Source organism: Sminthopsis crassicaudata, chromosome 4 (genome assembly GCF_048593235.1).
Source record: "Sminthopsis crassicaudata isolate SCR6 chromosome 4, ASM4859323v1, whole genome shotgun sequence".
In the NCBI taxonomy this organism is placed as follows: Eukaryota; Metazoa; Chordata; class Mammalia; order Dasyuromorphia; family Dasyuridae; genus Sminthopsis; species Sminthopsis crassicaudata.
The window spans coordinates 320,264,951-320,289,856 of NC_133620.1; the positions used below are offsets into that span (position 1 = coordinate 320,264,951).

At 43.5% G+C, this 24,906-nt stretch overlaps 1 protein-coding gene across 2 annotated transcripts; it reads left to right on the top strand.

Annotated features, from left to right (window-relative positions):
* The first annotated feature begins 247 nt into the window (after nucleotides 1-247).
* Nucleotides 248-23,881, top strand: GCGR (glucagon receptor). Of its 2 annotated transcripts, none has more exons than XM_074260420.1 (15): nucleotides 248-409; nucleotides 12,716-12,777; nucleotides 12,936-13,081; nucleotides 13,185-13,287; nucleotides 14,145-14,252; nucleotides 14,344-14,465; nucleotides 14,551-14,657; nucleotides 15,576-15,732; nucleotides 16,988-17,147; nucleotides 17,307-17,367; nucleotides 18,113-18,182; nucleotides 19,835-19,923; nucleotides 20,894-21,032; nucleotides 21,196-21,237; nucleotides 21,823-23,881. In XM_074260420.1, exons 3-15 carry the CDS (start codon nucleotides 13,034-13,036, stop codon nucleotides 22,111-22,113), a joined length of 1,497 nt encoding a protein of 498 aa, XP_074116521.1. In that variant the 5' UTR covers nucleotides 248-409; nucleotides 12,716-12,777; nucleotides 12,936-13,033; the 3' UTR covers nucleotides 22,114-23,881. The 2 variants fall into 2 exon arrangements, with proteins under 2 accessions (XP_074116521.1, XP_074116522.1); XM_074260421.1 differs by lacking the exon at nucleotides 248-409 and adding an exon at nucleotides 9,973-10,020.
* The last annotated feature ends 1,025 nt before the right edge of the window (nucleotides 23,882-24,906 follow it).

A 24,906-nucleotide genomic window follows, 5' to 3' on the forward strand; every position in this document is an offset into this window, starting at 1 on the left:
AGGCATGATTAATAACCCCCCAAACAAATCACTTCTCCTCAGGAGCCCTCGCGCCCGCGTCTCCATCACTCCCGCTCCGGCTCTCGGAAGACCGGCCGCTGAGTCGGGGGTCCGGCCGCGGAGGGTCTGAAGCTGGGGTCTCGGACTTCGGGAGCCGCCTGGCGGGTGACGCGGTCCGGGTGGAGTGGGGGGAGGCGGCCCCGAGGGACGTCCCCTCCTCCTCCCCCTCCTTCTGCAGCCACCGGTTGTCACGGTCTGGAAAGTTTGCGCTGAGCGCCGCGAGTCGGAAGCAGGGATCCCGAAGCCCGATATCGGGGCTCGGGGTCGGGAAGGCTGAGACCCAGCCCCTGCCCCAGGACGGCGGGCAGAGGCTCCGGACCCTCGCGAGCACCTGCTGGCGGCCGGCGGGGTGAGCCGGGGAGAGGGAGGCAAGGAGAGGGTGAAGGGGAGGAGAGGGGGGCCGGGAAGGAGCGCAGGGAGACGGGGTGTAGAGGAGGCAGGGGAGGAACAAACATGGAAGGGGAGCGAAGAGCAGAGGGAGAAGATGAAAGAGAGAAGAGAGAAGGAAGAAGAAAAGGAGAGGAAAGGGGGAGGGAATGGAGCGGCAGCAGGGAAGAAGGGAAACACCGCGGACAAGGAGAGTTAGCCTTTAAGGTGGGGGCCGGGGTCAGTACCGGGGGTCTGCTAGTGACAACTTGTCTGCCCACATGAGACTGCCAGTCAAGATTTTTCTCTTCCAACCTTTATTTTCCGGTGCTGTTATCTTTCTGGAATCCAAGGGGCTTCTCCCCCAAGAGCCCAGGCTCCCCCGCCCCCGGCTCTCCCGGGACCCCCCTTGTCTTACCTTCCCTGTTTGTCACTGTCTACTCCCGGAGGGGTCGGGGATAGGATGGGGAAAGGGCAAAGAGTCACTGCTTCTTCCTCCTGCCGGTGCGTCCCTCGGAGACCCGGCTCTCCCGGGCCTTTTTGCCCACTTTATTTTTATTTTTTTTGCCTGACTTACCCTCGACACATGTACCCATTACATGTTTATCACACACACACACACACACACACACACACACACACACAACAAATACACACTCAGAAAAACACTCTTTTAAAACACCATCTGGTCTTTCCCCGGCCAGCATCCACAGTTCACACTCCCCCATAGACACACACAGAGGTGTTTGCCCTAATCATCTCAGCACCAGGACCCTCCTTTCTTCTGTCCACCCCCAGAGGTGGGGGCGAACACTCCCCAGTAGCAACCCTTCCTCCCCTCAGCAGGCCCGCTGGCCCCTTCCCACTTGGGGGCAGCCACCTCAGTTGGGAGCCAGATGCTATTTTGCTCCCAGAGTAAAGGTCGTTGCCCTCTGCCATCATGGAGCTCTCCGCAGCCCTGTGGGAACGAAGGTGACATCAAGGCTCCTGAGCTGTCTTTGACTTCTGACCCTCGGAGCCCAAGCTCCTCCATTGTGGGAGGCTACCGGCCTGAGGTTCTAGAGAGAAGGGCCATGAGCCCAGGGTGGGAGTCATCCCCCAGCCCCTGGCTGCCCCAGAGCCCTTGTTTGGAGCCTTTTGTAGGCTCCAGGAATCTAGTTGTGTCAACACTGCAAGAGCCCGTGTTCTAGTGCCCTCAGGGCTATGACCTCCTGCGGCCGGCTGGGTTTCACACAAACAACCCCCCCCATTCACACTCACACATACCCCTGAACTGCATCTCCCCTTCTAGGAGCCCCTGAGAAAGGGCTCCGCTGCCTCCTGCAGGGCGGGGAACTTCCCAGATCCATATTCTACTCCTGCCTCCTGTCCCTCACCCCTTTTCCCTACCTCTAACTCCCAGACACCTCAAAAGTGTGCTGCTGCTGCTCCCAGTCTTCTGCAGCATCCTCAGAGAGCAGTGTGATGGTCCCTGGGAGCCTGGGAGCTCTGATGCCTCCGTCACCTTGGTCCAGGCCAGCCTGAGTGCCCTGTGGGAGGCCTGGGCCCTGGCCAGCCCAGAGACTCCAGGAGCAGCCATGCATGAGCCTGTTCGGCCAAGCGTGGACACGAGCGTGTGCACGCAACTGTGTGCAGGGGCTGTGAGTGTGAAAAGCCGGGCCCCAGGGCCAACCACACATGTGCTTGTGACTGCCTCCACGGTACTCCGGATCAGGCGGACACACAAATGTGCCAGACGTCCTTCCTCTTGCCTTCCTTGGCTTTTTCCCAGCCTTAAAGGCTCCGAGGAAGCTTGGGGCAGCTGGATGGGGCAGTGGCTGGAGCACTGGGAGTTAGGAAAATGCGTCTTCCCGAGTTCCCATCTGGCCTCAGACATTTCTTAGCCTAGACTCTGGGCAAGTCACTTAACTCTGTGTTGCCTCAATTTCCTCATCTGTAATTCCAAATGGGGTGGAGGACATGACTGAAACAGGAAAACAACAACAAAGAATGGCCACTGTTTTATTCCCTTACTTGCTGTATCCCAAACATCTAGGCTCATCTCTGCTTGACTCACTCTCACACACAAACACATGTATACATTTAATCAACAACCATTTGTTAAGGCACTTTCACACTCTCAATAAATGGCTAAGGAGATAAAGACAAAAAGTGAAAAAATTCCTTGCCCTCAAGTTAATTATAGTCTAACTGAGTAAGACACACATAAAAACAAAAAACAAAACAAAAAAACACACTTTTTGAGGACCATCTAGCTTTTTTCATCACATATACAGGGATTTTTTTTGTCCTAATATTGCCCTCAGTTCCTGGAACCTTTCTATTTTTTTCTGTGTTGCCAATATGAATTTCTGTATCCTTCTTGTGGCCAGGAGGAGGAAAAGAAATTCTGAGGTCTTGGGCCTTCCTGGGATTCATAATCCCCAAACCATAGTTCGGCTTACTGTACAGCCTATCAAGGTTAACCATGACCTACCTTATTCATGCATCCTTAGCCTACATCCCAATTTTATTTTGTTTCTCTATTCATCCATTTATTTATTTTTATAAGCATTTATTACTATTCTCTCCCACTGCTCCTTCAATTGAATAATTTTTAACAAACCTTCATGATAGGGGGAAGCTAGATGGCGGAGCTCCAGCCCTGAAGTCAGAAGGACCTGAGTCTGAACTCAGACACTTAACACTTCCTAGCTGTGTGACCTTGGGCAAGTCACTTAATCCCAATTGACTCAACAGAAAAACAAAACAAAACAAAAAAAAAAACCTTCATGATAAATTTTTGCAATCCAGCAAAACAAATCCCTCCCACATTGACTTTGTCCAAGAATGTATGTCTTATTCTGCATTTGAAGTCTATCACCTCTTTGGAAGGAGGTGGGTGATGTGTTTCATCTTTAATCTTCTGAACATATGGTTTATTATTACATTGATCAGAGTTCTAAGGACTTTCCAAATTGTTTTCTCAATAATGTTGTTATCATTCTATAAATAATAGTTCTGCTTATTCTACCCAGCATCAAGTTCATAGAGGTCTATGAACAGTAACTTCCCAAACTGTCCATTTCATAATTTCTCACAACATGAGAATATTTATTCCGTCATATTCACATTCCACAGTTTCTTTAGCCATTTCCCAATAATTGGTCAAATTAGTTTCCAATCCTGTCTACTTTGAAAAGAATTGCTATAAGTATTTTTATAATATGGATCCTTTGTCTCCTTTTTTGATCTCTTTAGGGTATAGAACTTATATAGTTGGATCAAGGTATAAAGTTTAAAACTTTAGAGATATAGTTTTAAATTGCCTTCCAAAATGGCTGAAGCAGTTCACAGCTCCAACAGTGTATGAATATAGCCCCTCTACATTTGTCATTATCCTCTTTCATCATCTTTGCAAATCTTAGGGATGTGAAAACTCAAGAGTTGCTTTGGTTTTCTTATCTCTGGTTATTAGTGTTTTGGAACATTTGAAACATGGTATCAATAATGTGGATATGTTGTTTTGAAAATAGCTCGTATCTTTTGGTCGTTTATTTATTGGAGAAGGACTTTTAGATGTAAGTTTGAATCAATTCCTTATAGATCTTCATCCAAAACATTCAACTGAGATTCATATCTCAAAATTATCCCAGAAAGCAGAGAAGGAGCTCAATCTTTTGGCAAGGAATACAGAAAGGAAACTAAGTCTTTAAAGGGACTAGGGGAAAAGGGAAATATGGTGGGAAAGTGATATTCCTGGAAATTTGACTGATCAGTACACAGTGGCCCTGGAGTTCTTTGCATGGTGCTAGATCATTGATTCCAATGTGGTCAGTGCTGGCCAGAAGGATTAGTTGCTGCTATGATGTCATTATTCTTTTTTTTATAAAGCTTTTTACACATGTATAGATAGTTTGCAACATTCATGTTGCAAAATTTTGTGTTCCAAATTTTTTTCTCCCTCCCTTCCTCCCACCCTCTTCCCTAGAAGGCAAATAATCCAATATGTGTTAAACATGTGTACAATACTTCTATACATATTTCCACATTTATCATGCTGCACAAGAAAAATATTATGTCAATCCCCAAAGGATAATTTTGCTACTTTTTTTAGACAAACAGAAATCTCATTTTTTCAATTTTCCTATCCTTTTAGCCATTCCAAAAATCAACTGGTAGCAGAATGAATGAAGCATGAGTGACTTCTGAGTGAAGTTGGACAAGTCACTAACTGGGCCTCAGTTTCCCCATCTGTAAAATGAAGGGACTGAACTCGGTGGCTTCTAAGGCCCCCCTCCAGTTCTAAATCAATAATTTTATGATCCAGCCATTCTGAACCAGATTCCTTCTTTCAGCTGCATTTCTTCCTCCTATTTACTCCATTCTCATTGCACTGGGTTAAGTGGACCTAGAAAACCTTGCCAGGGACTGGCAGGAGTTTGGGATTGGTGCTGCTAAGACGTTGAGGTCAGGTTCCTTGGAATCTGAGAAAGTGAGAATATTGTGCTGGGCTGGATGGGCCAGAGCTGTGCCCTTGCCATGCTCCCCCTCTGCCATGCTTTAGTGCCAAGAAGCCCAGCCAGAACCCCATATGTCCTACTAGAAAAGAGGGAACTTTTCCTCCTGGCATTTGCCATCGGCTGACATGTTTCTCTGCCAGATACATGGAAGGTCTTGGCATGGTACCTGCGGGCCTTAGTGAGGAGGGATGCGACCCAAGGAGGTGTGGCCATGATAGTGCTTTCTATGACTTCAGACCGCCTGGTCCAGATTCAAAAGAAATCCCTCCTTGGCTAGGGGTCAGGCAGCAAGGCAGAAGTGGGCACCCAAAGTGTCTAGCCCTCATCTCCATATTTCTGGTCCTAATCCTACTGCCTAACTTATGATGCTTTGGAGACATCTTAGTCCAGGCAGCCCGAGACAGGACAGTGTATTAGTAGTATTTCCTGATTCCCAATCCCAGGCTTTTGAGCTCAATGCTTGTTCCCACACATTTTTCTCCCTCTTTCCTCCTCAATCTGAAATAATTATACTTGAGTTGTTCTCTGCAGAGTGCTAACGCCAACACCTTTCTTCCCTATTCCACAACATATCCCACCTGACCCCTGAGATCCATTTTTAGATGAGAATCCCAGAGACCAGGGACTCACTGGCCTGCCCAGTTAGTCTCATAGCTGGGAGCTCTGTGGTACCCCGCACCATCTTCCCTCTGATTAAGAAATTTTCTCAGGGCTGTCCAGGAGGTTTCTCTCCAACTAACTAAAAAGACCTTTCTCTTTCTTCTTTCCTCTTTTTTCATCTCTTCCTGTCCCTTGCTGGATCTTTCCAGCACTTGATCCAGGATGTCTAGCCTGGTCTTTCTTTAGCCATTGCCCCTAGCCTTATATTCCTACTCCCCTCACTCTACTCTCTATCCTACTCCCAGCTCCTTTTTCTCCCTACCTCACTTATTCAGTTCATCCATCCCAAGCTTCACCTTCACCTACTTGGCTCTGTCCGTTCTAGATTGGCAGAGATTAAAATAGGAGAAAAAAAAGATAAGATAGGATGAGTAGGTAATATGGGGTACGGTCCAAGGACTTTAGCCAGATGATTCTGCCAGGCCCCAGAGTTCTGCCTATTCTGCCTAATACATACCCCAACCTTCCCACGCTAAAAGCTTTAAGGCAGATCCTTAATGTCCATGCGTTTGCAGGGTTAGAGCTTTGGTGGAATGGGTAGTGAGGCACTAGTCTAATTATAAGAATACAGCTCAGTAACAACCTGAGTCTCATTGCAGCTACATGCACTGGAGAATTCCCATAGGAACATTCCTGAAAAGTGACTATATTCTCAATCCAGGGAACTGAGAGGACCAGGAGGGTCTGTTGACTCAGATTGAATGTAAATAACAATCAGTTCTGTTTTGGCCAGAAACCCTGAGGACCTTCCCCTTCCAGGTTTATTTAGATTTTTTTTTTTTTGACCAGGTGAAAGAGGAGAGCTTTTTTTTTTTTTTTAATAGCTTTTTATTTTTAAAATACATGCAAAAATAATTTTCAACCTTCACCCCTGCAAAATCTTGTGTTCCGGATTTTTCTCCTTCCCTTTCTCCCCACAAACTCCCCATAGATAGCAAATAATCCAATATATGTGAAACTCATGCCTCATTCATTCTGCTACCAGTTGTTTTTTGTTGGAATGGATAAAAGGATAGGAAAATTGAAAAAATGAGATTTCTGTTTGTCTGAAAAGATGTAGCAAAATTATCCTTTGAATATTGACATAATATTTTTCTTCTGGTGCATGATAAATGTGGAAATATGTATAGAAGGATTACTTGCCTTCTAGGGAAGGGGGTGGGAGGAAGGGAGGGAGAAAAAAATTTGGAACACAAAATTTTGCAACAGTGAATGTTGCAAACTATCTATGTATGTGTTATTCTTATATATATCTATATATACATATATGTATATATAGATATATATTATGCTGGACAAGAAAAATCAGATCAAAAAGGAAAAAATTGAGAAAGAAAATAAAAAGCAAGTAAACAAGAATTTTTAAAAATGAAAATACTAGGTTGTGATCCACATTCAGTCCCCACAGTGCTTTCTCTGGATTCAGATGGCTCTCTCCATCACAAATGTATTAGAATTGACCTGAATCAAAGAGCAGATTCTTTACCTCAATTGCTGCCCACCCTTAATCATTGAATAGGTGCAGCCTCAGTCAAACTGAAACTTGCTGAAAACCTTATCTTAAAGGTCTCCCATTTCATCCAGGGCCATTTCCAGTCGTCCTGATCTGTATCTGGCCAATGGACCCAGATGGCTCTGGAGGAAAAAGGTGACTTTGCCAAGCTTGTCCAGCCCTCTCTCCCCTAAATCCAATTCACTTGTACATCATGCCGTCACCTCCCTGATGTCATGGTCTCTTCCAGAAGGACAAATAATAAGAAAAATTCTGGTTTATAAAGCCAGGCAGATATTGGCCTGAGAAGCCAAAGCAGATGGAGCTATTTGATCAGAAATCAGGATGAGTCCTCGCTGCCTACCTGCTGGCTTGGCCCTTCCTAGCCTAGGGGAGTCTGAATGGCCTTGGGGACAAATTAGGACATTGCTTCTTTCTGTCTTTCCCTTAGCCTGAATTGCTATTTTTCTTCTTCCCTATGAATCTCCCATTACTTTCCCCACTGCTTTCAACTTCCAACCTGATCCATCAGAAGAGTCTTCTTAATAATCTTCCCCCATCATGCTTCTTCATTTTCTAGGGAAATATCTTTATGGTTTTGAACTGGGACTGAGAGTACTTGAGTCCTGTTTCTTACTTAGCCCCTTTGATGGTTTTTTGTTTTGTAGGGGCAGGGTTCCATGAGAGGTCCCTGGGACTGGGAGAATGTTCATATAAAGGATCTTAGAACTAAATTAACTATGCTCTTCCCATGGTTGTAAAGGTTAGAATGAGATAATTGCAGAGTACTTTGCAACCCTTAAACATTAGCTATTATTTTAATTTTAAAATTAAATATTTTTAAAGATTAAAATTAATTTAAAATTTGACAAATTTTTATTGATGGACTGATTGATTATTTTAGATATGAGGAACCCAGAGAAAGCCATTAAGTCACTTCCTCTTAACTCCCAATCAGGAATTCTTTTCCCTGCTTCTGTCAGACAGTATCATGGCCCGGAATCTATCTAGCATAGCACCTCCTAGAGTGGCTGATGACTGGATAGTTCAGATACTTTGGAATCCCAGAAACGCTGCCTTCGAGGCAGAGAGAAAGGCTGGTAGAATCTAAGATGGCCCAGCCCCAGATGAGAGAAAGAAAAATGACTTTCATCCTCACCAAGTTCAACTTGGGAAAAATGTCTTCCCACAGAGAAAAGAAACTTGTTTCATTCCCCTCCTTTTCCTGCTCCTTTGCCTTCTTTCTTCTCTTATGGATGGAGAACTTTTGGACTTTTGTGCTGTTCTAGTAGCCCTAGTGTTCCTGCCCTTGTCGTGGAGGTGCTCGCCTTGTTAGCAGAGCATGATGAGCCAGAGAGAATGAGTGGTTCCCTGTACCTAGAATACAACGGGCGGGGTGGGGTGGGGAAGGGGTGGTGGGGTGGTGGTTGTGTTTTAGGTGTTTCCAATCATGTCTGGTTCTCCATTACCCCATTTGGGATTTTCTTAGCAAAAATACAGAGTAGTTTGCCATTTCCTTCTCCGCCTCATTTTTCAGGTGGGGAAACTGAGGCAGACAGGATGAGATGTGACTTTCCCGGAGTCACACAGCTAGAGATTGCACTTGAACTCAGATGTTCCTGACTCCTGGTGCTCCATCCATCTGGCCACCTCGTTGCCCGTGCTGGCTATACATAAAATCATGGCCTAGGAATGTTTCCACACCTGACGACCTTCTGTAATTCAGGAGGGTTTAAAGTACCGTTTTGGTGTTCCCCTGCTCCTCCTCAGGAGATCCCACACAGCCTCCACCTTCCCCCGGGCTCCAGCACAAAGACCACCTGGCTAAATACGATGGTGATCAGGCCCTGGAAGACAGCTGGGACTTTGTGATCAGTGGGGTGCCCTCCTGGGAGGCCTCCTCTAGCCGCTTGCCCCTGGGGGTCACGGCCAAATAGCGGAGATGATTTTCCCAAAAGCTAAAAAATAAGTTGGGAAGGAACAGTCTGGAGTCCAATGGACCAGGAGTGAGGAGAGGAAACTATTCCAGTGTGCTCTCTGGCTTCCGAGAGGAGATGGGAAGGGAGAAGGGTCCCAGTCTCTGCTTTTGGGGATCAGAGGGGAAGCAGAAGGAATTCTATCTGTTGTCTTAGACAAGGCAAGGAGGTGGGCGCCACCCAGCACAGGGGCCCTTGATAAGGAGCCCAGGAGTTGGCTGGAAGCCCCCCACCCCACCGTTGTGAATCCCTGCCATGTCAGACCAGACCTGCATGAGGAGCCCTTAGCAGAGGGCTGGCTCTCCTTCTGTGTGTGTAAGATGGGAGGGAGAGCCGCTCTCCTGAAACCTTCCTGCCCCTGGCAGGAGCAAGCAGGAGCTGGAGGGAGGGAGATCAGAGCTGTTTCAGCCCGGAGGTAGGGGGTAGGGGGGAACTGGGGAGTGAATGGATTCTTTGTTAGTTAAAAGACAAATTCCAAGGCCTGAACCAGCTATAAAGGAATTAACTGGGTTTTTGAGATGGGGATTTATGCTTTGCTTGGCAAATCACTGTAGGTGACCCCCAAGTACTGACACCTCGTAAATGCTCCAGGCCCTGGGAAGTTCACTAACCCCCCACACAGTCCCTGTGGACAGGCAGCCACCCCAACCCTAAATCTGCACTGAGATGCTAGGAAGGATGGAAGAGAAGATCCTCATAATCATTTGGGTATTACTATCAAACCCCCCCCATTTACAGAGGGGAAAACTGAGGCACAGAATATGAATTGGTGGGTGAGATCTGTGAGAGCCAGAAATGCAAGTGACTGGGCCCCTCCTCCAGTATAAGAATAGCATTGGGAAATATTTTAAATTTGTCTTTGCTCATTCTGTTCTTTCTTTTTGGCTTCATAGTAACCCTGTGAGAGAAATAGGAAGGGTACTATTCTTAAGGATGAGGACTAGAGAGGACAGGTTTAAACTCTGTAAGTAGAGATTCTTTTTTTTCCTTTTTTTTGTTTTTTGGCTATGCAATTGGGGTTAAGTGACTTGCTAGGGTCTCACATATAGTAAGTATCTGAGATTGTATTTGAACTCAGATCCTCCTGATTTCTGGAGTTCCATCCACTGGTCCATTTAGCTGCCCCCAGAGCAGAGATTCCTAACCTTACTTGAAACACAGACCCCTCTGGCATTCTGGGAGAGCCCATACACCCCTTCTTAGAATATTGTATTCAAATACATACTATAAAATACACAGGCTCACAAAGGAAGCTTTGTGAATTGAAGAACAATTATCAAACATTTTTTAAAATCCAATTTGTGATATAGTAGTATGTCTAGCAGCAACTTAATATAACTATGAATGTAAATGATATTTTAGGGGCTGCAACAATTGTAATTTAATATGAAAAGAGCTATGGTTTCTATTGATGAACAGGATTAAGATACTGCTAATATTACTGTGGTTTATTGCCTATATATTTATTGTTGAAAATGTTATGATAAATGTGGAAATAAGTTTTTTAAAACTGCACATGTTTAACCTATATCAGATTACTTTGCTATCTAGGGGAGAGGATGAGGAGAAAGAAAAATTTGGAACACAAGGTTTTGGAAGGGTGAATGTTGAAAACTATCTTTGTATGTATGTTGAAAATAAAAGGCTATTATTAAGAAGGAAAGAAAGAAATGCTAAATTTCATTCAGTTAGAAGTAACAGAGAATAAAAGTATTTGAAATTCATTTAAATTCACAGACCTCTGAAATCTACCAGCACTTTATGTAATCTGCAGACCCCAGGTTACACAGAATGATAAAGTAAGAGAGCAGAACTAAGAGGACATTGTATACAATAATAGCAATATTGTTTTAAGAATGGCTTTGAATGACTAAGTCATTTTGATTATTATAAATATACAAACTAAAAATAAGGCCATAGGAAAAAAATTATCTGCATTCAGAGAAAGAACTGATAAATAAAAGTATGTATGGAATAATTTTACATCTATGTACCTATTTGAGGGGTAAGGGGAAGGGAAGAAAAAAAAAGAGGAAAAACATTTATATAACTATTATATATTTTTTAAAATAGTAAGTTGATGAGATGATTCAGCCCATTTCCAATGATCTTGTGATGAAGAGAGCCATCTACACTCAGTGGGAGGACTGTGGAATCTGAGCATGGATCAGCATTTTCACTCTTTTTGTTCTTGCTTACTTGCATTTTATTTTCTTTCTCATATTTTCCTTTTTTATTTGATTTTTATTGTGCAGCAAGATAAATGTATAAAAATATATTCCTATATTCAATTTATGTATATTTTTACCATGTTTAGCACATATTAGATTACTTGCCATGTAGGGGAGAGGGTGGGAGAAGGGGGGGGAGAAATTGGAACACAAGATTTTGTAAGGATCATTGTTGTTTTTTTTAATTAATGCTTTTTATTTTTCAAACATATGCATGGATAATTCTTCAACATTAACCCTTGCAAAACCTTGTGTTCCAATTTTCCCTCCTTCTCCTACCTCCTTCCCTAGATGGCAAGTAGTCCAGTATAGGATAAACATGGTAGAAATATGTGTTAAATCCAATAAATACATACATATTTATACAATTATCTTGCTGCACAAGAAAAATCAAATCAAACCCTCCCCCAAAAAATGAGAAGCAAAATAAAATGCAAGCAAATAATAACAGAGAGAATGAGAATGCTATGTTGTAGTCCATACTCAGTTCCCACAGACCTCTCTCTGGGTGAGATGGCTCTCTTCATCACTAAACAATTGGAACTGGTCTAAATCACCTCACTGTTGAAGAGAACCATCTTTATCAGAATTGATCATCTTATAGTATTGTTGAAGTGTATAGTGATCTCCTGGTTCTGCTCATTTCACTCAGCATCAGTTCATGTAAATATCTCCAAGCCTCTCTGTATTCCTCCTGCTGGTCATTTCTTACAGAACAATAATATTCCATAACCTTCATATACCATAATTTACCCAACCATTCTCCAATTGATGAACATCCATTCATTTTCCAGCTTCTAGCCACTATGAAAAGGGCTGCCACAAACATTTTGGCACATACAGGTCCCTTTCCCATCTTTAGTATTTCTTTGGGATATAAGCCCAGTAGTAACACTGCTGGGTCAAAGGGTATGCACAGTTTGATAACTTTTTGAGCATAGTTCCATACTGTTCTCCAGAATGGCTGGATGTATTCACAATTCCACCAACAATATATCAGTGTCCCAGTTTTCCCACATCTCCTCCAACAATAGTAGTCTTTTTTCTTTTCTTTTTTTCCCTTTTTATTATTATTATAGCTTTTTATTTACAAAAATATGCATGGGTAATTTTTCAACATTGACCTGCAAGGGACATTGTTGAAAAATTATCCATGCCTGTTTTGAAAAAAAAAACTTTAATAAAAAATAGTAAGTTGTACATAATACAAATGTGGTTTCATATGTTATCACCTTTTTATTATTCTGTGTTATGGAAATGCTTGTTTTATTCTATAAATTAAAATTTAAATAAATTTTTAAAAAGATCCTCAGCATATCAAGTCATACACAGCTAGCCAGTGGCAAAGCAGGAAGAAGATAAGTCTCCTGACTCTGAACTTGTGAGGGCTTTTTCCTTTATTTTAATTCAATTTTATTTTATTTTCAGGTCTAATTATATACCTCAATCTCTTGACCTTCATTTTGACTTCATTCCCTTTCTCTCTGGAGGTGAGTAGCGTTTTTCATCATGAGTCCACTGGGATTATAGATGGTCACTGTGCTATTGGTCAGAGTTGCAAAGTCTTTCAAAGTTGTTTGTCTTTAAAGTGTTTTTATTATTGTATAAATTGTTGTCTTGGTTCTCCCCTAAAACCTACTTCCTCTAGCTCCCAACAGGAGCTAAATGTCCTTGGGAAATTTCAGTGGATAGTTGCCACCTGACCTCTGACGCCCACCCAGATGTGGGGCACAGCTGTCCAGAGGCATGCTTCTCACTCATGTCTTGCTGCTACTGTTATTGATCTCCTGTCAGGTGAGCCCTGCCCCCTCCCCTTGCCCCACATCCTGGACTCTTTCCCCTTTACTCCCAGTCCCTAGCCTTGGGTCCTGTGCCATTCATCTCTCCTGCCCCTCAGCTGCAGGCTCCTTCTGCCCAAGTGATGGATTTCCTCTTTGAAAAATGGAAGAGCTACAGCGATGAGTGTCACTACAACCTGAGCCTGCTGCCCCCTCCCACGGGTGAGGCCCCCTGCTCCAGGGCCACTCCACCAGCATGGTCCCCAGCCTTCCCTGTTTCCAAGCTTTCTGCCCTATCAGCCCCTTCAGGAAACTGCTTGGCAAGGCAGCTTTCTATATATTTTGTTTTAAACATCAGCATTATGAGCTCCCTAGTTGTTCCTAGAGTAGGGAAAGAGATAACTGGATAAAAATGACATTAAAGGGTTCAGTCATTTTTTTTTAGTTGTGTTTGATTTGGGGTTTTCTTGGTAAAGATACTGTGGTAGTTTGCCATTTCCTTCTTCAATTCATTTTACAGATGAGGAAATAGGGTCAAGAGACATAGCTAGTGACTGAGCCCAGATTTGATTTCAAGAAGAAGAATCTTCTTAACTCCAGGTCTGGTACCCTATTTACTGTACCACATAGGTGCCCCTGATGTTAAAGACAACAATGCAAAGAAGATGATTTTAAAATGAAATAGGAAAAACATTTATTTAGCACTTGTTATAGGCAAGGAATCATGCTTAGGGCTTGACTGGGGTACAAAAAAAATTGGACTGAGTCCCTACTTTCAAGGAGTACAATCTAGAAGATGAAATAAAATACAGAGACAAATATTTACAACACAAATTTGACTGGATAAAGTATAAAAATCCCCAGTAAGACTGTGAGAAATTTAAAAAAGGAGGAGAAGCCCGCCTTCTTCAGGCTCCAGTCATAGAGGAAAGCAATTTGGGGGACTGTGGGTCAGGGCTGCACCATCTCAGATGAAAAAGGTTAACATTCTCAAATAGGGGCAATTGGGGGGGCTAAGAATAAGGAGGAGGTGGGGGCCAGAGCTACCCCCTTTCTTCTCCTCCCTGCCCCACAAGCAGAGCTGGTCTGTAACAGGACCTTTGACAAATACTCCTGCTGGCCGGACACCCTCCCCAACACCACAGCCAACATCTCCTGCCCTTGGTACCTGCCTTGGCATCATAAAGGTAAACTTTAGGGACTGAGGGTAGGGCAAAGAGATGCAGGGACTATGTTGGAGGGGGGGGCCTTAACGAGCCCCACTGTACCCCCTTCTAGTGCAGCACCGATTTGTCTTCAAGAAATGTGGACCTGATGGGCAGTGGGTCAAGGGGCCCCAAGGCCAGGCCTGGCGTAATGCTTCTCAATGTCAAATGGACATCAGTGAGATCTGGTCGCAGGTCAGTGGGGAGTCTTGGCTGGGGAAGGGGATCAGCTGGGAGTGTCCAGACAAGGCAGGCTCTTGACCACATTCTCACTTCCCAGAACAAGTCTGCTCAGATGTACAGCAGTTTCCAGGTGATGTACACTGTGGGCTATTCATTGTCCTTAGGAACGCTGCTCCTTGCCCTCCTTATCCTGCTGGGCTTCAGGTACCTGGAAAAAGATAGCTTGGGAATATGGGAAGGGTGGGCAGGGCTTCTTGGGACTACATAAAAAAGGCAGCTCCTGTTTGCAAAAACACTTCTCAGATACTATTTGAAGCTCACAAAAAATTAGGAATAATATTAATAATACTACAATCATGTCCTATTTACAGACTGGAAAACCGAGGCACAGAATGGTTAAGTGATTTCTATTTCTGAGGTCTCAGGAGCTATAGTTTCTGGTTGAAATAGACATTTTAAGAGTGAGGAGATTGAAATAATGGGAGAATTGGGAGGGGGAAATGCCAACAGTATCAAGGAGAAGCCTTGATTCTAAAGTTCAGACTTAAACCTGGGTTCAAATCTTGGCTCTTCTACTTACTACCCATGTGACCTCATGTTGGTCACTCTCTAGACCTAGTTTCCTTGCCTGAAAATTGATTATTAAGATCCTTTCCAGCTCTATGATTTTATGGGGAGTTTGCTGTTATTTAATCACTTTTCAGTTGTATTCCAGTCCAATCCCATTTCAGATTTCTTGGCAAAGGCACTTGAGTAGTTTGCTATTTCCTTCTCCAGCTCATTTTACAGATGAGGAAACTGAGGTACATAGACTGAAATGACTTGTGCAGAGTCACTTAGCTAGTAAGTGTCTGGGGTCAGATTTGAACTCAGGAAGATGAGTCCTCTTGACTTGTCTCAGTGCTTTATGCACTATGGCACCACCTAGCATCCTTTGTGGAAATAATGGGGTGGGAAAGCCCACAGGAGGAGTTTCTGCATTTGAAGGCACCTTTGTGAGAACAGGGTGAAGACTGAGGAAGATGGAACAGATACTGAGAGAGGCTAAGGGTCCGGAGAGCGCCTGGATGGCTAGTTGGAGAGGCTGGATAGAGTGCTTTCATTCCTGCTTTTCCCCCACAGCAAGCTGCACTGTACCCGTAACTACATCCACATGAATCTATTTGTCTCCTTCATTCTCAAGGCCAGCTCTGTGCTGGTCATTGATGCCCTGCTCAAGACCCGATACAGTCAGAAGATTGGAGATGACCTCAGTGTGGGCATCTGGCTCAGTGATGAGGTCAGTGCCTCTGGATCGGCCCTTCTCTCTCTTGCTTCTCCTGACCCTTCCCATTCAGTCTCCTTTGGTGGATTATTATCTGTGTCATGCTCCCTACTTGTGAAGGTGCCCTGAAGTTCTGTTCTGGACCCTCTTCTCTTTGCCCTCTATTCTGGTTCCCTCATTAGCTCCTCTGAGTTAATTTATCATCTCTGTGAAGATGACTCCCAGATTTGCAATATTCTAGTCTCCTTTGTGAAACTCCAGTCCCCTGTCATCAACTGCCTATTGGACAAGGATGTCCTGGAGATGTCTCAAACTCAAAATGTCCAAAACAAAACAAATCTCATTATTCTTTCCCCAAACCCATCTCTCTTTGGAGCTTCACTGTTACTAACAAAGGCGCAACTATTCTTTCACTCAGGTTCTCATGCTAGATTTGCATCTAGATATCATACTCCTCAGTCCTCACCTTGCATAGCTAATCATTTGCCAAATCTCATTTCTTTCTCCACAACATCTTCTAAATATTCCTCCTTCTTTGCACGTCTCTCCATCTCTCATTTGCCTTTGCATTGGCTATCCCTCATGTCTGGATTGTTCTTTCTCCTCTCAGAATCCTGAGTTTCCTACAAGATTCAGCTCTAACACCTACTTCTGCCTGAGGCAGCGCCAGCTGCTAGTGCCTTCCCTTCCAAGGTTACCTTGGATGTTTCAAATATTCAAATGCATATATATATATATATATACATATATATATGTATATATATATATATAATAAAGAGAAAAAAGGAGGGAAGAAGGGAGAAAAAAGAAAGAGTACATGTCTTATTCTGAGAGAGAACAAATAAAAGGAAGGAAGGAAGGAAGAAGGAAAGAAAGATAAAGAAAAAAGAAAGAAAGGGAGGGAGAGAGGAAGAAAGAAAGAAAGAAAGAAAGAAAGAAAGAAAGAAAGAAAGAAAGAAAGAAAGAAAGAAAGAAAGAAAGAAAGAAAGAAAGAAAGAAAGAAAGAAAGAAAGAAAGAAAGAAAGAAAGAAGGGAGGGAGGGAGGAGGGAGGGAGGAAGGAGGGAGGGAGGAAGGAGAGGGATAGAAGAAAGAAAGTGGGAAGGAAGGGATCAAAGGAAGAGAAAAAGGAAGGGAAGAAAGGAAGGAAAAGAAAGATGAAGGGAAGGAAGGAAGGAAACAAGGAGGGAAGGAAGGAAGAAAGAGGGTGGGTGCGTATAAAGTTGGTGTGGGGTATCTGTGGTACCTACTCCATGTCAGTATATGTGCCAGGCGGTGGCGGGGTGTCGAGTGGCCACGGTGTTCATGCAGTACGGCATCGTGGCCAATTACTGTTGGCTGCTGGTGGAAGGTGTCTACCTGCACAACCTGCTGGTGCTGGCTGTCTTCTCAGAAAAGAGTTACTTCAACCTCTACCTGGGCATCGGATGGGGTGAGCTGGAGGGAGGTGGCCAGAAACCAGGCCATATGGTAGGGGGCCGGGAGCAGGGGGTGGGGGCTGGGAGATTGTGGTAAGGATTCTGTAGTGTTTGAGTCCTGGCTCCCACAGGGGAAGGGCAAGGGGGAAACCTCATCTTATCTGTCTCCACAGGGGCCCCCATCCTCTTTGTCATCCCCTGGGTTGTGGTGAAATTTTTCTATGAAAACATCCAGTAAGTACCAGAAGCTAATGGGGGATAGAGAGGGGAGTAGAGGGAGAGGGACCATAGGACTTTTGGAAGGTAGAGTTTAGGGGAAGGTTATATCCTGGAAAGGGTGAGGGGTAAAGGTAAATTTAGGAGACATGTCTCCATAAGGGGACCCCACTCCATGAGTTCTGCCTTGGGCAAGGTGCCAGGGCTCTTTACTTATGCGATAGGTTTCCCCCTTCAATTTCTAGACTTCTTTTCTTTGTCTAGCTCACTCTGAGATATCTGAGATGCCTTTGTATTTGTGTAGTGAGTTATAAAACCTCAGGGCATGTTGAAATGTGGTAGGTAAGAGCTTAGCTGGTGCTCCTGGCAGTGAAAGGGTCTCTGTATGTATTTGTGTACAGGCAACTGAATCTCGGGCTTTATGTATGTGTTACTATGAATGTATTTGTGATTAGTTATGTGACTCTGTGTTTGGTGTCTCATTGGTTCTCCAATGACAGAAAATGTAGTATCTGTTTATCCCCCCAAATGGACTGGTTTCTGCATGCATTTGTAATATCTGACGTTTACTTTCTCTTTCAACCTTCCCCTTAGACTTTTTAAGACTATCTGGGTCCCTGGGTCTTGTGGCTATGTGGCTATGATTATTGATTCATATCCTGGGGAATGAATTGGATTCATGTTTAATCCCTGCTGGGTTGAAGAGAAACGGGGCTTGGAACAGACATATGTTACCCCATAGATAACTTATCCCTTTTTTCAGATGCTGGACTAGCAATGATAACATGGGTTTCTGGTGGATCCTCCGATTCCCTGTCTTCCTAGCTATCCTGGTGAGTACAGTATCATCCAACCACCAAACCCTCCAAATGATTCTATGCTTCTCCTCCATCATTTTTGCTGGTTGGTCAAACCATGGTTTGGTCAATCATTTGTCTAGCCAGTTAATCACTCACTAGATAGTTGGCTAATTGATCAACCAATCATAAGATCATAGAATATTAGAGTAGGATGAAAATTTATAGATCATCTTGTCTATGCTTCAGGAAATATTGATGAGAAAACCAAGGCTTGAAAGAGGCAATCACATTAAACCTATTTCCAACTTCCCTATTTCCAGCAATGGTAACATAGCCACTAAGGCTTTATACCATAGAGTAATATTTCACTGGTCTCTCCTTTCCCTTCCCTGCTTATGTACAATCATCCAGTTCTATCAGTTATTCTTTCAATATACCTTATAATGGCCCTTTATTTCTATTTCTGCTGCGAAATTCTTGGACTATTGAAATGAATATGACCTGACTGACCTTCTCATATTAGCCTCTCATATCCACTTCATCCTTACCCAATCTCAAATTCATTTGTTATTTTTGCATATCATATCTCTACTCAGGCCCACACTCACACTAGCTCTCCATTACACATAGATTAAAGTTCAAATTCTTTATGTTCATTCTTTACAGCCTTTTTTTATGCTATTTCCCAACCTCATACTTGCCCTTACACTATTTTTGTTCAAATTTTTCTTATTCTTAAAGGTCCTATTTCTATATGAAGCCTTTCATGACTACTTAATTCCCAGTAGATCTTATCTAAATGTGTCAAAACTTATCATTTGAATCACATATGTATTGGCTCTGAATCACATACTAGCTTTGACATTCGGTCAATTGATTGGCCAAGCAGTCATTTGGATCAAGCAATCATTAAGGTGATTAATTAGCCATTCAATTGGTCAGTAGATTAACTGTTTGGTCCACTAATCAATTGATCAGTCAAGTTGGTTGGTTAGTCCAGTGGGTAGTTCAGTGGGATTAATTAATTAATCAATTAAAAGAAAGAGGAGAATTTCACAAGATACCAGCTAACCATGAAGTTAGAAAACTATAATTATTTACAGTTTCCAAGGAAGAGAAAAGAATATGTATTTCTATAGAACCAGGCACTGTGCTAAGTGCTTCTTACAAATATTATCTCATATATAAGATGATTACCTATGGTAGACGCAACTATAATGTGCATACATGCTTTTTCCTTCTTGTGCTTTTTTCCCTTTTGGTCTGATTTTTCTTACACATGATAAATATGGAAATATCTGTAAAAGTATTGTACATGTATAACTTATATTAATGATTGCTTGCTGTCTTGGGAAGGGGGAGGGAGAAAATTTTAGAACACAAAATCTTACAAAAATGAATGTTGAACCAATTTTACATGTATTTGGAAAAATAAAATAATATTGAGAAAAAAATTTTAAATTATTCATTTTATCCTTACAACAAATCTATAAGATGAAGAAACTAAGGCATACAGGATTAAATAACTTGCCCAATGTCACACAGCTAATAAGTATCTAAGGCTAAGTTTGGACTCAAGTCTTCCTGGCTCTAGACCCGTGGAGTGTTAACAGCTCTTTTTCCAGAACTGGGACCAAATAGTAGCCCACTTTCTCTCTCTGAGTTGCTACTGCCCTTTCCTACAGATCAACTTCTTCATCTTCATTCGTATCATCCAGATCCTCATTTCCAAACTTCAAGCTCACCAGATGCGATACACTGACTACAAATTTCGGTGAGTGGCAGAGTGTGGGTATATGAGAATGTGTATAATTGTGTATAATAGACCCCAGTTCATTGTCTGTTCCCTGCCTTCCATAGAGACAAGGGGCTAATATAGTAGCATTGATAATAATATTGATGATGATGATGATGATGATGATGATGAGGATGAGGATGAGGATGGGAAGTAGACTTTTGCTTTCATTGATTTAGGGTATCAGGTGAGGAAACTCCATTAATCAATGCAGGTCAACACCTTCTCTTCTTAGGGGTATCAAAGGCAGAGCTGTCAAACATGAAGCAATGCAGCCCATAAAAAATGTCGTTTGGAAATATTTAACAAAATAAATAAAATTCATTAAAACATAGAAAATATCATAATTTAAAACTAAGTTGATCTGTGATCCTCTGAGATCTTTGTATTCAGATTAACGGTTCCCATTTCTAATTGAGTTGGGACACCATAGAGGTGCACTAGGGCACTGAAAGATTAAGTTATTTGCCCCAGGGACACACAGCCAGAACATGTCAAAGGTGGAACTTGAACCCAGATATTTCTGGCATTGAGACAAATGATCTACTAAGGCAATTTACTTCTCAATCACCACCACTATCACCTTCCGTTCATTTACATAACACTTTATAGACTATTTGTAGTGCTTTCTTCACAATCATCCTGTGAGGTAGATTGTGGAAGTCTTGTTATTCTCATTTTATAGGTGAGGAAATTGAATTTCAGAGAGGTTTAAGGAGGTGCTGGAGGGTACAGCCAATAAGTGGTAAGACACCTCAGAAAAACACTCAATCAGGCAAGAACTTGGAATTGGGGGGTAGCTGTTGGGGAGATCTAGATAGGGACAGCCCTTGACATCCTTCTCCCAGAAGGATGCCTTCTAGACTTTTTCTAGATCCTGTTCTGCACCATGTCCACAGAGTGTGTCTGTGGCTACATCCTGGGAATGACTTACTATCCCTCTTGGCAGGCTGGCCAAGTCAACGTTGACTCTGATCCCTCTTCTGGGCATCCATGAGGTGGTGTTTGCCTTTGTGACGGATGAGCATGCCCAGGGCACTCTACGCTCCATCAAGCTTTTCTTTGACCTCTTTCTCAGTTCATTCCAGGTGTGTATCTTGACACTAATGTCCCGAAGCGCAATTCAGGACTGATGCTCTATCTCCCTTTTCCCTGACCTGCTGAAGTCCTTTTCTCCAGTTTTCTGGTGACCATGGAAGGCTGTGGGTGCTGCTTTTCTCTGCCCTGATTTAGCTTTCTCTTCTACCCTAGGGCATGTTGGTGGCTATTCTCTATTGCTTCATCAACAAGGAGGTAAGTGTGACCTTCTCAGTCCCCCTTCTGGGACCCTTTCCATTTTTATGTCCCCTATGTGAGGCCAGTCTACTGTGTCTGTATGCCTCCTGATGGATAAGGAGTCAGGGAGAGTCAAAGGAGCAAAGTTGAGCTTCTCACCCTCGGTCTGGGGGCTGGTCCTGCTGTTTATAAATATAAATTTTAGGTTCAAATAGCTCATAGAAGTCACAATCCTTGAGAGATGTGGAAGAGACCTTACCCTGGACCCCTTATACAGAGAAAGAAATAGAGGTTCAGAGAGAGAAAGGGTCTTTCTTGGCTGATATACCTGGTTAAAATGGCAGATCCACACTCAGAACACAGGTCTCCTGATTACCTATCCAATGTCCATCCCATTTAGCCTCTCAGTGTGCAATGGCTTTCAATAAGGTCCCACCTTGGGTTAATGTAACTTCCCTCTGCCCATACCAACTGTGCCCTTCTAAACCAGCTCCTCTGCCCATGAATATATGTCACTTGTGCCTATATGTATTCCTCCCAACCCCCAACATGCTCCCACCTCTGAATGCATATGTGTGAATGTGCCCAATCACTGGTTGGCAGGTTCAGGCAGAGTTGCTGAAAGCCTGGCGTCGTTGGCAGCTCGGGAGGGCCCTGGAGGAGGAGCATCGCCACACATGCAGCCACATGAGCTCTGGCCGGCCAGGGTCCACCTGCCCTGGGGAGAAGCGCCATCTGGTCAGCTGTAGCAGCACCAGCAATGGGGCAGGAGGCAGTCAGGCAAACACTCTAACCCAAAGCTCCTATCTTGAGAAGACTAGGGCCAGTTCCTGTGACCTGGACACCGAGGGCAAGGGAACCACCTTCCCTGGGCTGGCAGAGAGCACCTTCTGAGCCCTCTGTGTAAGGAAGGGGCTGCTGGACCCAGAGCCTGGAATCTGGAAGGTGGAGCAGCAGGTCAGGAGAAACCTAGAAAGCCGAGGGAGCCCATCTGGAGAGAAGGGACATTACCCAAAGGACTCAGAAGCAGAATGGTGCTGTGGAAAAAAACATTTTAGTTGACTCAACTCAGTGGTTAACTAGTTTGTGATCTTAGGCAAATATTTCCCCCACTCTCAATTTTATTTTCTATATTTGTAAATGAGTTGGACTAAGTGAGTTCCAAGGTTCCTTTCAGCTCTAATAGCCTATAAATCTAAAATCTAGAGTCTAGAATCTGCAGCCCAGAACCTGGACATCAATGTCTTAAGTCTGAGAGAAAGACTGGCAGATAAAATGAATTGTGGTGGGAGAAGGGAAGCAGAACACGTGCCCTGGTACTCCCCTGCCTGAGTACCAAGTAGTGCTATCTGTCCTTTCTGTAGCTCTTGCTACAGACAAAAAACAGACTCATAGAGAATGTGGGCCAGCATCTCCACATGGAGTCATATCTGTGTAGCAAGTGTTAATGGAATGGTGTGGTATTAAACCACTCCTATTTCCTCCTGCCCTTCTACTGTCTTATCCAAATAGGTTTTCCAGTATAAATGCTCCCTCTCCATTCTGGAAAATGGTATGAAAGAATCTGTAACTCTCCATATCTTTTTGCTAGCTCCAAGTTCCCAGCCAAAGTATTTCTGGCAAAACACCTCAGTGTTATTTCTATGTCTTTCCTGGGGATGTTTCCCCCTCATTAGCTTCCTCCAGACAATATTCCTATTAAGGACACCTTGACCAACAGATGAGGTGATCCACATGTGGAGACAGTATCTAACATAATTAAGCTAATTAAAATAAAAAGACAATCAACATATTATCTTTATAAACACAAAATAAAGGTTTAAAGCAAAGAAAAATAAGCAGACTTTCTTCATGCCCAAAGGAAAACCTCTGGGCTCATGTGAAAGAGCTCAAGGGCATATAGGATTACCTCCTTGGAATCGCTAATAGTGAAGGAAGAGGTTTGGGAAATTGGGACAGCTTCTATCAAAGGAGCTTCACTCCCAGAGTTTTAGCCCCTTTCTTCGTGATGATTGCCTTAAACCATAATCCCACCCTCCCCAGATCTCTATGGCATTTAAAAACTCTTTTTTCTAGCTTTATGAATCTTTTATGGGTCCCTTCAGAAAATGGGATCTTTCAAGACTTTTTTCCAGGATCCAGACGGGTGACCCATCATTGCTCCTCCTATCATATGGCTTCCTTTCTGATTCATTCAAGGTACCTCATGATTTGTACCTCATAAAGGGATTTCCCAGCATGGTCAAATTTTTTCACCTAGTTTCAATACCACCAGCCCCTTTTCTGTGATCAAGTCTGTGAAAGACCAACTCCCTTACCTGCTTTCCTTCCTCCTTCCCTGATGTCATGTCAAACTCTGTCTCAGATCCCAGGAACCATCCAACTGATCTCTGCACAGCAGGGCAAAGAATGTGGACCAGTCAGCTGGGGTGACGTAGATGGCAGATAGATCCTGCATGTCTCCACGGAGAAAAAAACTCTGGATGTCAATGAGCATTTAGGGATCGGAGCTAGGCCCAGGGTGGAGGGGGAATGAGGGAGGAGGAGAGTCAATATGTTGTGTGATGTCTCTGTGTGTTTATGTGTATGTGTCTTGATTTCTGTATATGTTCCTGCATGCATGTGAGTTTGTAATGCTGCAAAATAAATAACTTCCACAGTTCTTCCTGATCTGCACTTTCCTTGCTTACCTTGGGGTTAGGATGAAAGGTGGACAAGGGATGGTGATTTAGGATGAAAAGAAGAACCCTCTTTCCCTATTTTAGGACAAAATCAGTGGAGTATTACTATAACAGTACCAAGCCAAGAAGAGTAAAACAGAGGCTGATAGTGGATCAATGGACTGGATCATTGGGGCAAAGAAGAAATAACCGCAATGTGAAAGAGGCTGCATCATTAGCATCCCTTCCCTAATGTTGGAGCTGAGAAGCCTGGAAAGAGTATCAAGGATGGAGGGACCCTGTAGACAAAGAGGCAGAAGGAGGATGTAGAATGTGTAGAAAAGGCTTTTGGGGCCTGAGGGACTTTACCCAAACAGATGTACCAGCTCTGAGATCTATCCAGAGCCTGAAAGAATTGGGGGAAGATCCAGTCTGTGCATCCCTGATCGCTTCTCTAAAGAGATTAGTACCAGGAACTAGAGCTGCTGCTTCAACCACTAAGTGAGATGCAGGGCTGGGGCAAGCTATGGTAAATTTCTTTCCCCTGTGACTTTAACTCTGTCTCACTTAAATACAATTAACACAGGAGTCTTTGAAAATGAAGGATAAACAAATTGAGAAAGGAAAAGTTTAGTGGGGAAGAACCAAATCATTGGTTTATTAACCAATCTTGTGGATTCTGACCTCCCCCTCTTCCCTATGAGAGAAACTTGCTTTCTGCTCCAGCTAGCAGTATGGTCTGGAGTTGAAGGTTTTTCCCATTCCACCATCTATCAAACTGATCTTCTTAAAGTGCAGGTAGGATCATTCCCTCCCCATCCCCCAAATTCAGTAAACTCCAGAGGCTTTCTGTTAACTCCAGGATCAAATAGAAAATCCTGTTAGCCTTTTCAAGTCCTTTATAACCTAGCCCCCCTTTCAATCCTCCCAGTCTTCTTTCTCCTTACTCCCCTCCACATACTTTAAATTCTTGTGACACTGACCTCCTTCCCGTTCCTGCAACAAGATCCTCCAATTCCTGACTCCA